This window comes from Nansenia antarctica, assembly GCF_963989245.1.
Source record: "Nansenia antarctica genome assembly, chromosome: 20".
Taxonomy (NCBI): domain Eukaryota; kingdom Metazoa; phylum Chordata; class Actinopteri; order Argentiniformes; family Microstomatidae; genus Nansenia; species Nansenia antarctica.
Window position 1 is genome coordinate 4,734,688 of NC_137693.1, and position 12,557 is coordinate 4,747,244.

General features: G+C 42.8%; 1 protein-coding gene across 1 annotated transcript; it reads right to left on the minus strand.

The window, feature by feature from the left end:
* Positions 1–5,679: 5,679 nt before the first annotated feature.
* On the minus strand, positions 5,680–10,999 carry pimreg (PICALM interacting mitotic regulator). Its single transcript, XM_080549992.1, has 6 exons — positions 10,992–10,999; positions 9,791–10,106; positions 9,238–9,578; positions 8,586–8,681; positions 6,656–6,697; positions 5,680–5,747 (listed from the first exon to the last, which is right to left on the minus strand). Exons 2-5 carry the CDS (start codon positions 10,097–10,099, stop codon positions 6,664–6,666), a joined length of 780 nt encoding a protein of 259 aa, XP_080406118.1. The 5' UTR covers positions 10,100–10,106; positions 10,992–10,999; the 3' UTR covers positions 5,680–5,747; positions 6,656–6,663.
* Positions 11,000–12,557: the final 1,558 nt, after the last annotated feature.

The window sequence follows — 12,557 nt, forward strand, 5'->3', positions numbered from 1 at the left end:
CAGTTGTGTAAAGAAACGTGCCTGCTCAAGTACAAGCAAATGCCTCCAAATTCAAGGATGGCGCTTCATCATACAGTAAGACAATGGCCCAAAACATACTGTCATAGCAACTAGGTTTTTTCAGGGCCAAAACATTCTGGATGACCATGTCAATCTTCAGATTTAAATCCAATGTAACATGCATTTGATTCCCTAATTAGGCAAAGATAGATACTGCAAAACAAACAACAAGTGAAGATGTCTGCAGTACAGGCAGAGCAACACCAGAGAACATACCCAGTGTCTGGTGGGATCAACGTGTCACAGACTTCAGGCAATTATTGCATACACACATGAAACAGGGGATCTATGCATAAAAAGTGCTGTGATTTCTGAACGGTGAAACCAATATGTACACAAATACCATCAAATAAAAGCTGACGATCTATACTTTAACCTTGCAGTAATTGTTTGATTTCAAATCCACGTGTAGAGTTATAGAGGCAAAAGAAGAAAAAATGCTTCACTGTCCCATTACTTGCGCAGGGCACTGTATATAAAGTGTGTGTGGGTGTGTGCGTGTGTGTGTGTGTGTGTGTGTGTGTGTGTGTGTGTGTGTGTGTATGTGTGTGAATAAGGAGTCTGATGTCTGCTGGTCTGTGTATCTGAATGTTGCTCATATTTGTTTCTTTAGTTTTAATGAGAAAGTGGGATTATGTATTACATAAACATCAGGAGCAATCAATCAACCAATCAATCAATTATATTTCATTCATTCAATACATGCATTTGCTGTGAAGAACTACTGTCTGCCTGACTGCAAGTGAAGCTCCATACACAGTAGGTCTATGTCCCAGTTACATGCAATAAAATTCCACTTATGATCACAATCTGAGTGTTATGTTGCCATGGCGAAATGGGACAGCATGTGCTTGTGGTTATGATTTTCAAGCAGTTCTAAAATCAGACACACACATAAACACACAATGCCTCTCTCTGTGTGGGCCAGCAGCAGGTTAATGGGGATGTCAGGGATGATGTCACAGTTACTGTAGTTCTCTCTCTCTGTGTCTCTCTCTCTCTCTCTGTCTCTCTCTCTCTCTCTGTCTCTCTCTCTCTCTCTCTGTCTCGCTCTCTCTCTCTTTCTCCCTCCCTCTCCCTCACTCTCCCCCTCGCTCTCAATTGTCCATGTTCAATTTAAAGGGCTTTATTTGCGTGGGAAACATGTTTACATTGCCAAAGCAAGTGTGAAGATATATATTATTATTTTAACGACTATTTTGTACGACTAGAATAAAGACATTATTAAACAGAGCTGTGTGTATATACATAAAGATATATAAAGATATATATATGTATATAGTATACAGGTGAATAAAGATAAAGAATAGAAAAGTGTGGACATTGCAGTTTAAAACATGTAAATACAAATAAATGACAACCGTGTAAACAGTATGTACAGAGATCAGCATGGTACAAATAGTGCCGATACTTATTTACAGTCTTGGTTGTGTTCCATTGGAATCCTCTCTCTCTCTCTCTCTCTCTCTCTCTCTCTCTCTGATGTGGTGAGCCTACAGCCCACTGGAACTCAGAACCTAGGGGCACTCAGCATTCCATTATCACCATGACAACTGTTCCCCACATTCTAATGGTGCCTTTCCTTGGCTGCAGTGAGTGGGCCTGCGCCTGCCTGACTATACTCTCCTCAGTACTGTTATGGTGCAGAGAAGAAATAAAGTATTTGATTTGAAAGTGTATGCTATCTCTTTAAAGCTCGCATTACATAAGCGTCACATGACACCAGACGTGAACATCTAGCTAGTGCTTTTCAGAGAGACCCCTTAATTCAAGGTAGAGTAGACGCATTCAGCTATGATTCAGATGTCTGAAGAGGGAATACTCTACTATTGTAGCTATACTGTTAGATGTTTCAAGGTTTCAACCATGGTATAGGCATCATATGGGAGTCAGGCTAACTTAGTACATTAAGGGAGCTTCTAGAAAGCACTGGGTTTTCTTTCAGAGGAGGAAGGGAGGTATGTGTGTTTGGTGAAGCAGAGCTCTGACTGATCCAGGACTCCTAGTATCTCATTAGTGTTCAACCAGCACATGACTGGGTGATTCAGGGATTAGATTTGGGCATTTGGCCGCCTTGGCTCAGGTCAACAGGTCCTCTCTGTCTCCTTTCTCTCTCTACCCAAGACAGACAAACAGACAGACAGGCACGCACACACACACACACACACACACACACACACACACACACACACACACAGAAACACACACAGAGTCTGAATGTATTGCATGTATCTCTCTGTAAGCCTTTCGTTTTCATAAAAGCCTTGCCAGAGAGCACCTCCTACACAAAACACCTACGTGCTCTCCAACACACACATACACACACACACGTGCACGCACACATACACACACACACACACACACACACACACACACACACACTCATACCTACTACAAGCTCACACATATGCACATCATTTAACATCCATAAGAAGCTATACTGCCTCACGCACCAATTCAGTTCCATATTTGGTTGTCACGTAACATGATTTCATGGCCTCATTTCATGATGCCTCTCACTCAGCAAGTGATCTAGGGCAGCATTTTAGATTATAACAGATTATTCTTTATTAGATCAGAACATATATTTCTGGTTTAATAACATGAGATTCTCAGGCAAGTTACATAATACATATGGAGGCATACAAACGATCTTGGACGAGAACCTTGAATCTGCTGATTTGGGCTCTCCTCCCTCCTATGATTCTGAAAGGCTGTTGTGGTGGCGCCATCTATCAAACTATGTGTGAGACTGCATGCACTCAAAACCATTGAAATGCTCACCAAAACTACTGTAGTATACTTTAAGAAGTCAATATGGATATCTAAGCACAAAGGGCTAGAGAATGTTTGGGCAGTGATTGATTGATTGATTGATTGAGAACGTTTATTTTGGTCCCCTATACAATTTACAATACAGATATAAAAAAAAAATACACAGTGACAGTTTATAACACCAGGACCAAAAAGGTGTAGGCTGAAGCCGTGGCTTATTGCGCCTACCCTTGTTACATGTATGCATGTCCCCCCATGAATGCATAATCAAAACATTGAAACTTTTATAAACAAAATTTCACTTACGCATGTCAACAAAAAGTTCAAAAAATACCAAACAAAAACTATATTTAAACCTCTGTTTTATACTTGTTAATCATCCTATTTTTAAATAATTTTTTTAATCCTTTTAGTGTACTACACATTTTCATTTCCTTTTCAAAAGTATCCCATAAATTAACTCCTTTAACTGTTATACATCTTTGTTTTGCATTTGTTCTAATCTTTGTTTTCATAAACTGTGGACACACCTGTCAGACTGAGATGTCCAGGAGACTGAGACAGCCAGTCTCAATGCCTGTGCTTCCATTGTCATCACTCAGGTGGAGCTCACGGAGAGGGACAGTGCCCTCCATAAGTATTGGAAAGAGGAAGCATTGTCCTCTTTTAGCTTTATACTCCGTTTTATTTGAAATCCAAATACAAAATGTATGTTAGTATGAGGTTAAAGTAGATATGCTCAGCTTTAATTCAGATTGGTTTCACCATTTGGAAATCACAACCCTTTTTATACATAGTCCCCGCATTTCAGTGAACCAGCAGTGTTGGAAAATTGTCTTGACAGGTGTTTCTGGTGCGTCAGGTGTATCCTGTCACATAATTTGTGTGGGCATAAGAGAGCTGTCAATGTCTAATATTAATTTTAGGCTTTGCTTTTGCCTTTGGAGCCTATTATTCAGGAGTACCGAAGAGGTGTCAATGAATGTCAAAGAAGCAATTGTTAAGCTGAAAAATCTGAAACAAACGATCAGAAATAGAGAAAGCCTTAGGTTAACCAAAATCAACAATTTTGAACCTCATTAAAAATAAGAAAAAGCACTGCTGAGCTCTGGTGAGAGAGAAACTTCATTGTAACAGACATTTAAACCAGGGGTGCCCACATTGTTGCACCCCAGTGTATAGTGTATTGTGATGTTGTATGTTAGGATGCTTTTAAAATGGACTCTTGTTGTTTATTGTACTCATGTTTTATATTGTATATACAGTGTTGTGTTGTAAAGACTTGCCTTCGGTTTTGCCTCTTGGCCAGGTCGTAATTGCAAATGAGAATTGGTTCTCAATTGACCTCTATTGACCAATATTTTAAAGTCTTTCTCCTTGAAAAGTATTGAGTAGGTGTGTAGATCAGTAAGATTTCCAATTAAACTGACAGTCGATCTCAAAATGCGAAGTCAGTCACAAACACAATATTTACTGAATGTCGCAAAAGAATACCAGAAAGAGCAGGCATTTAATATTGATATGACTAGAAACCTACCTCTTACACAGCATCATCCATCATATCAACACACTCAAACAGGTACATTTTTATGTTCTTTTATTGTCTTATATAAAAGGGTAAACATATTCAAAATGTGGTTTCCTCTCTTTTGTAGACTATGAAGCAGAAGGACAGTCTAAAACAGACAGATAGTTTGACAAATAGTCACTCTCTCTAAATCTCCCTAAACATACTACTGCTGGGGCTGATGACTGTATCAACCCAACTCTGAGATATAAAAAAATAAAAGTGCCTTTTCATAGCAAAACTAAAATGTGGCATGATCAACTGTGAATCCCATTATAAAGTTAGTTGTAGACATTATTGCTTACATACAATATTTTTTTCCCCTGTAGGGCCTGGTACAATGACCCTCCATGTTAATCACGTTTAGTGTTAGTGTAACAGCTTTATATATTTGGCCTCATACATGGTCATTTCTCTAATCGCTGTAAACTTCATTACCAAAGAGTATGTCTTTTTTTTAAACAGATACAATAATTCTCTACACATAGTACACTATTAGTTTAGAATTTGGTATTGTGAGGTTTGGTCGCAATCAGTGACACAAGTCATTAAACCGATAAGGACAGGAGATTTCCAAATAATCCCCTGAATGTGTTCTCAAGGGCAACTTCTACACTGGGCAGACTTAAAAATGCTACCACAGGGACACCGAGTCAGATAAAGCGTATAGGAACTCTGCCCTGGGATACGGAACTGTACGTAGAGAAGACACTTAACATTGAAATGCTCCCAATCTGTGACCAGGGCTGGTCACTCATTTGTAGCAGCTAGGACAGACTATAGTACTCACACCTACACATCTCTCTGTGTAGTAGCTAAAACAGAGAAGACTGCTACCTTGAGACAGGTGCACACACAGGAGAAAGAGCAGCTAAGACATTGGTCTCATGTACTCCACACAAACATTAGTTAGAGGCAGGCTGGCATGTACATTGAGCAGCCCTGTCTTACAGTATGTACGTACTTAAACATACACACAGTACATAAACATACACAGTGAATAAACATACACAGTAAATAAAGGAACTGTAACAGAGGTTGAAGGCTCCTCACTGGCATACAATGTACCAGGAGGATTGGTGTCTCTCTCACACACTCTCTCACTCTCGCTCTCGCACACGCACACACACACACACACACACACACGCACACACACACGCACACACACACACGCACACGCACGGCTCAGTTGGGTTTGCGGATGCTGCTGACGGCGGTGTGTGTCCATCCGCCCAGCGTGTGAGTGAGATTTCTGGCTCGGCGTGTGAGAGCAGAACGGCTGAGTTTACCGCTGGGGTCCAACCTCCTCCTCATCACTGCCCCGTAACGCTCCGCTGCATTGGACCTGGGGTGGGGGAAGAGACAGGAGACGGAAGGGTAAAGGGAGAGTGAGAAGGCAGTACAGGAGAGTGGCAGTACACTGAGATGCTGTGGGGGTTTTTTGAAACAGGCTGTGCATGCAAGACACCCCTCAAACATCACACAGCTTAAGAGTTGCTTTAAGAGTGGGAAAAACTTTGTTCGAAGTCGACGTCAGAGACTAGTAGACAGTTATAATTGAGGTTATTTCAGCCTAAGGGCACAGGGAGTCCTAACTTTTTCCTCAGTAGGAATTGGCATCTTTGTTCATTTTGCGTTATATAAACAATAACAAAATTAAATTTGCAGTGTTTTGGTTCAATTACATCTCCTTTATCTATAGCTATTGTTTGGAAGGAGATCAAATATTGATATGTCCGTATTTCGTAAAAAAAACAACTCAATATTTCATAGGGTGTCCTCGTTTTTTCACATGACTGTATGGTGGGGAGGAGGACAATGAGGGAGGAGAGACGGGGGACAGGGTTATGACAGGGGACAGGGTTATGACAGGGGACAGGGTTATGGAAATGAAGATAAAGATGGAACAGATGGTCAGGAATAGGAGAAAGAAGTCGAGGGGAAGGAGGAAGATCGGGTGTAGTAATGAGGGATGGGATTTAGGAGAGAGAGTTGAGGGGGGGGGAGGGGAGAGAGATGATTGGTTCACTGGCTTAGGGTAGCCTTTGTTTGGTCAAACAATGCAAACGATTCACTGGTCACACAAGAGAGTTATCTGACGTAATAACTGGAAACTGACATGAGCAGACTTTAGCAATGATATCTTGTTGGTCATGGGTAGGCCATGCAACGCCATGCAACACACGCACGCACACGCACACCTCCTGTAGTGGGTTAGAGACAGTTAACACGAAGCTCAGCATGTAACTTTACCTTCATCTCTACTCTGTGATTAAGGAGTAGCTGAACTTTCTGCTGAAGGAGGAAAACAACAAGGTTACATTTTCAATGTCTGTCTTTTTTTCTTTCTTTCTTAAAGCTATAGTTCCTGCTGCAGTCAGTCTTATCCCGAAACTTGCATTGAGTGCCTCAAGGCCCTGGACAGTCTGGACGGATTGATGGCAGCTGCTGGATTGAAAAATCAGGTGTAGTGCTGAGGCACAAATGTGTACATTTCAAACCTGCAAACTGCGACACTTTAAATGAATGTGCAATAACACTATGTGCAATATGACAACCCTAGGGTACATAAGGTTGCAGAGAAATAGGAAATGTTAGAATAGGTATAGCATAGCATAGAGTACAGCACAGTGTTTTATCTGTACAGTATAGTATAGTGGATAGTGTACATAGCCTTTATTTATGTAAACCAGCTCCTTTCCCTTCTTTTTTTTTTTCTTTCCTAGCACCAGGGGAGCCCCCCCTCCCAAATTTCGTTGTATGGTACCTGTACTATAGCAATGACAATAAAGACCATTCATTCATTCATTCATTCATTCATTCAAGGTTGCCGAGGGGCACAGAGGGGAGGAATGGGTGGAATTCACACAGATAGCAGTCAACGACTCCCTTCACTCCCCATTGTCAACTCTTTCTTTCTCTCTCACTACAACAGCACACAGTCACACAATATACCGCGCCTTTATCTGGGTCAGTTGTGATATCACGTTTCAACTTGCAACAATTTCAAATGTCAACATCACATGTCCCAGGCCGCACAGCCACATTCTCATGTGGTTTTCATCTGGCTTCACGCCCCTGCACTCAAATCTTAAGTCTCCCCTTCCTCCCTCCTCATCCAAATACAGACCCAGTTTGAAAGTCTGGGCGGGAAGGAATGTGTGTGTGTTGGCTGCAAGGGGGTTTGGAGACAGAGCAGGGAGGGGGGTCAACCGTTAAAACAGAACCCCTCCTCATGCGTCCCAAAACAGGAAATACCCTCATAACTTTGCGGGATAGGCTGGATCAACAAGAAGAAGCAATGTGTAGCACCCTTGTTTGGCCTGTTACGCGCTCAAAACACACCAAACCCTTCACACTGAGTGCCCAGACACAGACTTAATACAAAAAACAGAGATATTACCAAAAAACTGCTGTAATATTTTAAATGCTTGACACAGCGCTAAAATAGAAACATATTTGGAATGCTGCCGTTTATGACGGCATGTACACTCTTTCAAGAATCCAAGAGTAAGTATCACAAACTTTCAACTGCCATTGTAGAAACAGGTTTTAATTATACACTATATGGACAAAAGTATTGGGACACCCGAACATCACACATTACGTGCTTGTTGAACTCATTCCAAAACCATGGACATTACCTAATATGGAGTTGGTCCCACCTTTGCTGCTATAACAGCTTCCACTCTTCTGGGAAGACTTTCTACTAGATTTTACAATATGGTTGATTTGCTCCCATTCAGCCACAAGAGCATTAATGAGGTCGGGCACTGATGTTGGGCGGGAAGGACTGGCTCGCAGTCGGCATTCCAATTCATCCCAACGGTCTTCGGTGGGGTTGAGGTCAGAGCTCTGTGTGCAGGCCAGTCAAGTTCTCCCAGACCAAACTCGGCAAACCATGTCATTATGGATCTCCCTTTGTGTATGATGGCATTGTCATGCTGAAACTGCTGTAGCATTACGCTTTCCCTTCACTGGAACTAAGGGGCCTAGCCCAAACCATCAAAACAGCCCCAGACGATAATTGTGTCCACATACTTTTGTCCATATAGTGTATAATCAAATATGACTGGCATTATAGATAACGTGAGTTAGCGTAACATATTTGGTGAGTAACAGTCATTTTGGTAACATCTCGAGATTTGTCAGTCGTTTCTAAACGGGGCCATAAAATACTCACCGGTCATCTCTCCCAATGACGTCATCGAAGGCGTGGGAGAGGTTCTTGAGTTTCCTGAGTCCACTGGACACACAGTCCAGGTCCCGGTCAAACATCCTGTTAGAGCAGAGAGAGGACCAATCAGAACACAGTAGTCCCCCCCGGCCCCCCCATCAATCAAATCCACTGTTGCTGTGGACCAGCCAATCTATTTTCATAGACGGCACACAATCAGTACTGATAGATAACGCGTTAGCTCTAACCTGAACAACATAGAAGACAGTCTCTAGTCTGGTGTGTGTGTGTGTGTGTGTGTGTATCAGCATGTGTGATGTGGCTCTGTGTGTGTATCAGCATGTCGTGAGCTTAGAATTATAAGGTTCTATCTCCGTTTAGAATTATAAGGTTCTATCTCCGTTTAGGGTAGTTCAGAGATATTGAGGGTCAACGTTTTTACATTCCATTATGTTTTGTGAGATGGAACCTTTGTATTTTATGAATTACACACAAAAAAATGTCAGCATTTTTTAAATAACACCACACAGGCATCAATAAACACCTAATGGATCAGATTATGTAAAAAACAAAATTTTGACAAAAATGGAGATAGAACCTTATAATTCTAACGTCACGATGTGTGTGATGTGGCTCTGTGTGTGTGCGTGGGACCCACCGTCTCTGGCTCTGAGTGTTGGGGGAGGCAAATGGACTCCGTAGTGCTGCCATGCGTACCAGCTGCCTCCTGCCTCCCCCAGTCCTCACCCCCCGCACATCTGCCTCAGGGGTCCCCCTCTTCCTAGGGGTACGCCTGGAGGAGCCCGGGGTGCGTTTGGGCGTGGCCGATGGTTTGGGGGTACGCGTCGGCGTTGCTGTGGCAATGAGGGTGGTGCGTCGGACGGGGGTGCGTTTCGGAGTACGGGGGTTTGCCCCGGCGTTCTCTCCCCCCTTACACACACGACCGGGTGTGGCTACCAAACACTCCTCACGCACAGAGGTACAGCTCCTCTGCAGCTTCTGAAAGAGAACAAGAGGGGGGGGGGAAAGTGTAGTGAGGACAGAGAGAGGGATGTATGGGGGTATGATGGCAGAGCGGAGAGAGAGCAGGGACATAAGATGTGAGAGAGGGAATGAAGAGGGGAAGAGAGAGGACGGTAGAAAGCAAGGAAGATAGAAGTCAGTCTGGAACAGACTTCTTTGACTCAAGGTAGCTGTTAATTTCACCACACCTGGTACACTCCCCCGAGAGAGTTCCTGGCGCTGCGTGTGAGCTGGCGGTAGGTGCTGGTCTTCTGCCCGGCCTGCATGCTCTCCCAGGTGGGGTTTTCGGGGAGCGAGTTGCTCTGGACTGACCGCAGTGGAAGGCGCTTCCGTAGGGACATCCGCAGGGAGTTGAGCGAGGAGGAGGAGCGGAGCTTGCGAAAGCGGTCAGGGGCTTCGGGGGAACTCTCTGCCCCGTCAGACTCCTCCAAGACGGTGTGTGCCCGCCAGACCCCCGCCACGGCCGCGCTGACTCCGGTCATCATCAAGGAATTCATGCTGAGCCTAACACAGGGTATATACAGGAATCTTGGGGTTAATTTAATAACTTTCTAAGACTTTTTAAAGACCTTGTCAATATTTTTCCAGACCTCACCACCACTTGGAGCTGTAACCGTTGACATCAGTGACACCTTTAACTTAACAGTTTTAGTTTGCAATAGACTAGACCACTATCATACAACACAATTTCCGGTTCATCTTTGTTTTTTAATCAAACTAATAAATTCACGAACTTTTACTAAACGTTTTTAGGACTCAAACTCTTTGGACAGAGTCTAATTCAGAAAAATACCAACAAAATTCAAGACCTCATAAAATCGTGATAAGACTTTTTAATACTTATTAAGGGTCTTGATTTTCCCTAAATTGATTTATCAACTTTTAATACTTTTCAAGACACCGCGGATACCCTGTAACAAAACGTGGTCAAAAACATGTAGCTCGAAGTTACGCTTGAGAAAATCACGTGTCGGATATGGAACTTCGCTCACAAAGACAGTGAAGAGTTGTTAAGTGCAGAACAAAAGACGTTGTTTACAATTTGTCACGCTCTGTGGAATGCAACGCGTTCGCTTAAACACAACAAACAACACCAGAGCTATGTGATCTCAGTTAGAGTTAGTAGTTAATAAACATAAAAGTCGGCCTCTTATTCTGAACTTTGATAGGAGCAGCCTAAACTCCGGTTCATCACACTAATAGCTATACATGTGATTGCTGGACACACTCGGACGATGGCATGCCCATGGTCAGCTATAACAGTTAGGTTTCCAACTAAACTCTGTAATTGCGTGAATCTCAGCGTTGAAATGAAAACTTCCCAGCTAAGCAGAGGTGTCGTGATTACTTACATAGAATAAAACTGTCAATTAAATTAAATTAACTGACCTTAGATTTTCCTGTAACGTTCCTCTCTTGTCGCTAGCGGTAATCCGAACGTCTCCTATCTCCTTTCTTTCTCTGTTTGAATTTGGCGGTGGAGCGCTGGAGAGTCGCGACCACACCCCACACCGGGGCGGTGTGATTGGTCGGTCGGAATTCGGGGCGGTGTGATTGGTCGGTCGGAATTCCCTGCGCAGTTCCATTTCAGTCCCTAGCCTCTCCACTGTTCCCGTACCGCTTCCATGTTCCCTGTTTTCATTCTAAAGCGAATGATGGACAAGTGAACGCGGAATGTGGTAGCCGGGCTAAAGTGAAGTCTTGGTTGCTCCCCACCTAATCTGTTCTCACTTCTCACTCGTGAATTGCGAACGGGAAGGAGCCAAGAAAAGGGGATAGGGTTTTGAAATGGAATTGTACCCGTGTTCCCTACCTCGTATTCCAATGCGCTCCAATGGACAAAGACAGTGGAGCTGTTGTACTGTAAACATATTAGAAACGGAGGAAAGTCATTCAGTTGACTGATGTATACTGTATTCATGTAATCCTAGTACCAAGCATCTGTTATGGGTGTGTGTCTCATCAGCACTTAACACATGCTGTAACTTTGCTTTTTATTATCGTACTGATACGGTTTGGTCACAAAATATGTTTATGTGAAACCATTAAATGTTGCTCTTTTATTGGATTTTCTCACTGAGTGGATCCTTGACCTTGACATTGAAGAAACAGAGCTTATCGTCTAAATGGCACTACCCATGTGTGTGTGTGTGTGTGTGTGTGTGTGTGTGTGTGTGTGTGTGTGTGTGTGTGTGTGTGTGTGTGTGTGTGTGTGTGTGTGTGTGTGTGTGTGTGTGTGCGTGCGTGCGTGCGCGTGTGTGTGTTTTGTGTCCAACCCTTTGGCTCAGTGACAGTAAATGTGTAACACCATTTTAATGTGCAGTGGCTGGTATGAGGAGAAGAACACACTGAACTGACTCGAAGGTTAAAGTTCACTGGGGATGGGAAGACACTCCACCTCAAGTGCTCTAAGATGCTCTATCTTCTTTTCAAACTATTTCAAACATACACCGTATCTCAGTTTCTTGTTGTTGAATGTGTGGTAGACATATTCACAAAGTTGGTCAAATATACTTCAAGTATAGAGCTTGAAGAGTGCCTGTTTCAGGTGAGTCAACTAACTGAAGGATCAGTTATCAGTGCAGTGTATCTTACACACACTGGTGTTTCTCCACTGACGAGGGCTTGGAACCCATCACCATGTAACAAAACCACGTGTCAGATAAAGCTGGAAATGGGTCTCAAAGCTGGATGTTGATCATAAAAACCATCAAGGTAAAACACCACAAACCAGGCAACAAAGGAACGACCAGTAGGTTCTAAGTATATCTTTACTCAATGAATGTGAATGAAAAGCCTTTCACATCAATGAAATGATAGACACAGTGTGTCCTAAAAACCTATTTAGGAGTACATCAGTGTAGACACACTCATTCTGAGTTTCATTCTTTAACTTTAACTTTATTTATTTATTTGTATCAAAGTGCTTTACAATAGGTAAGCAACAGTTTAAAA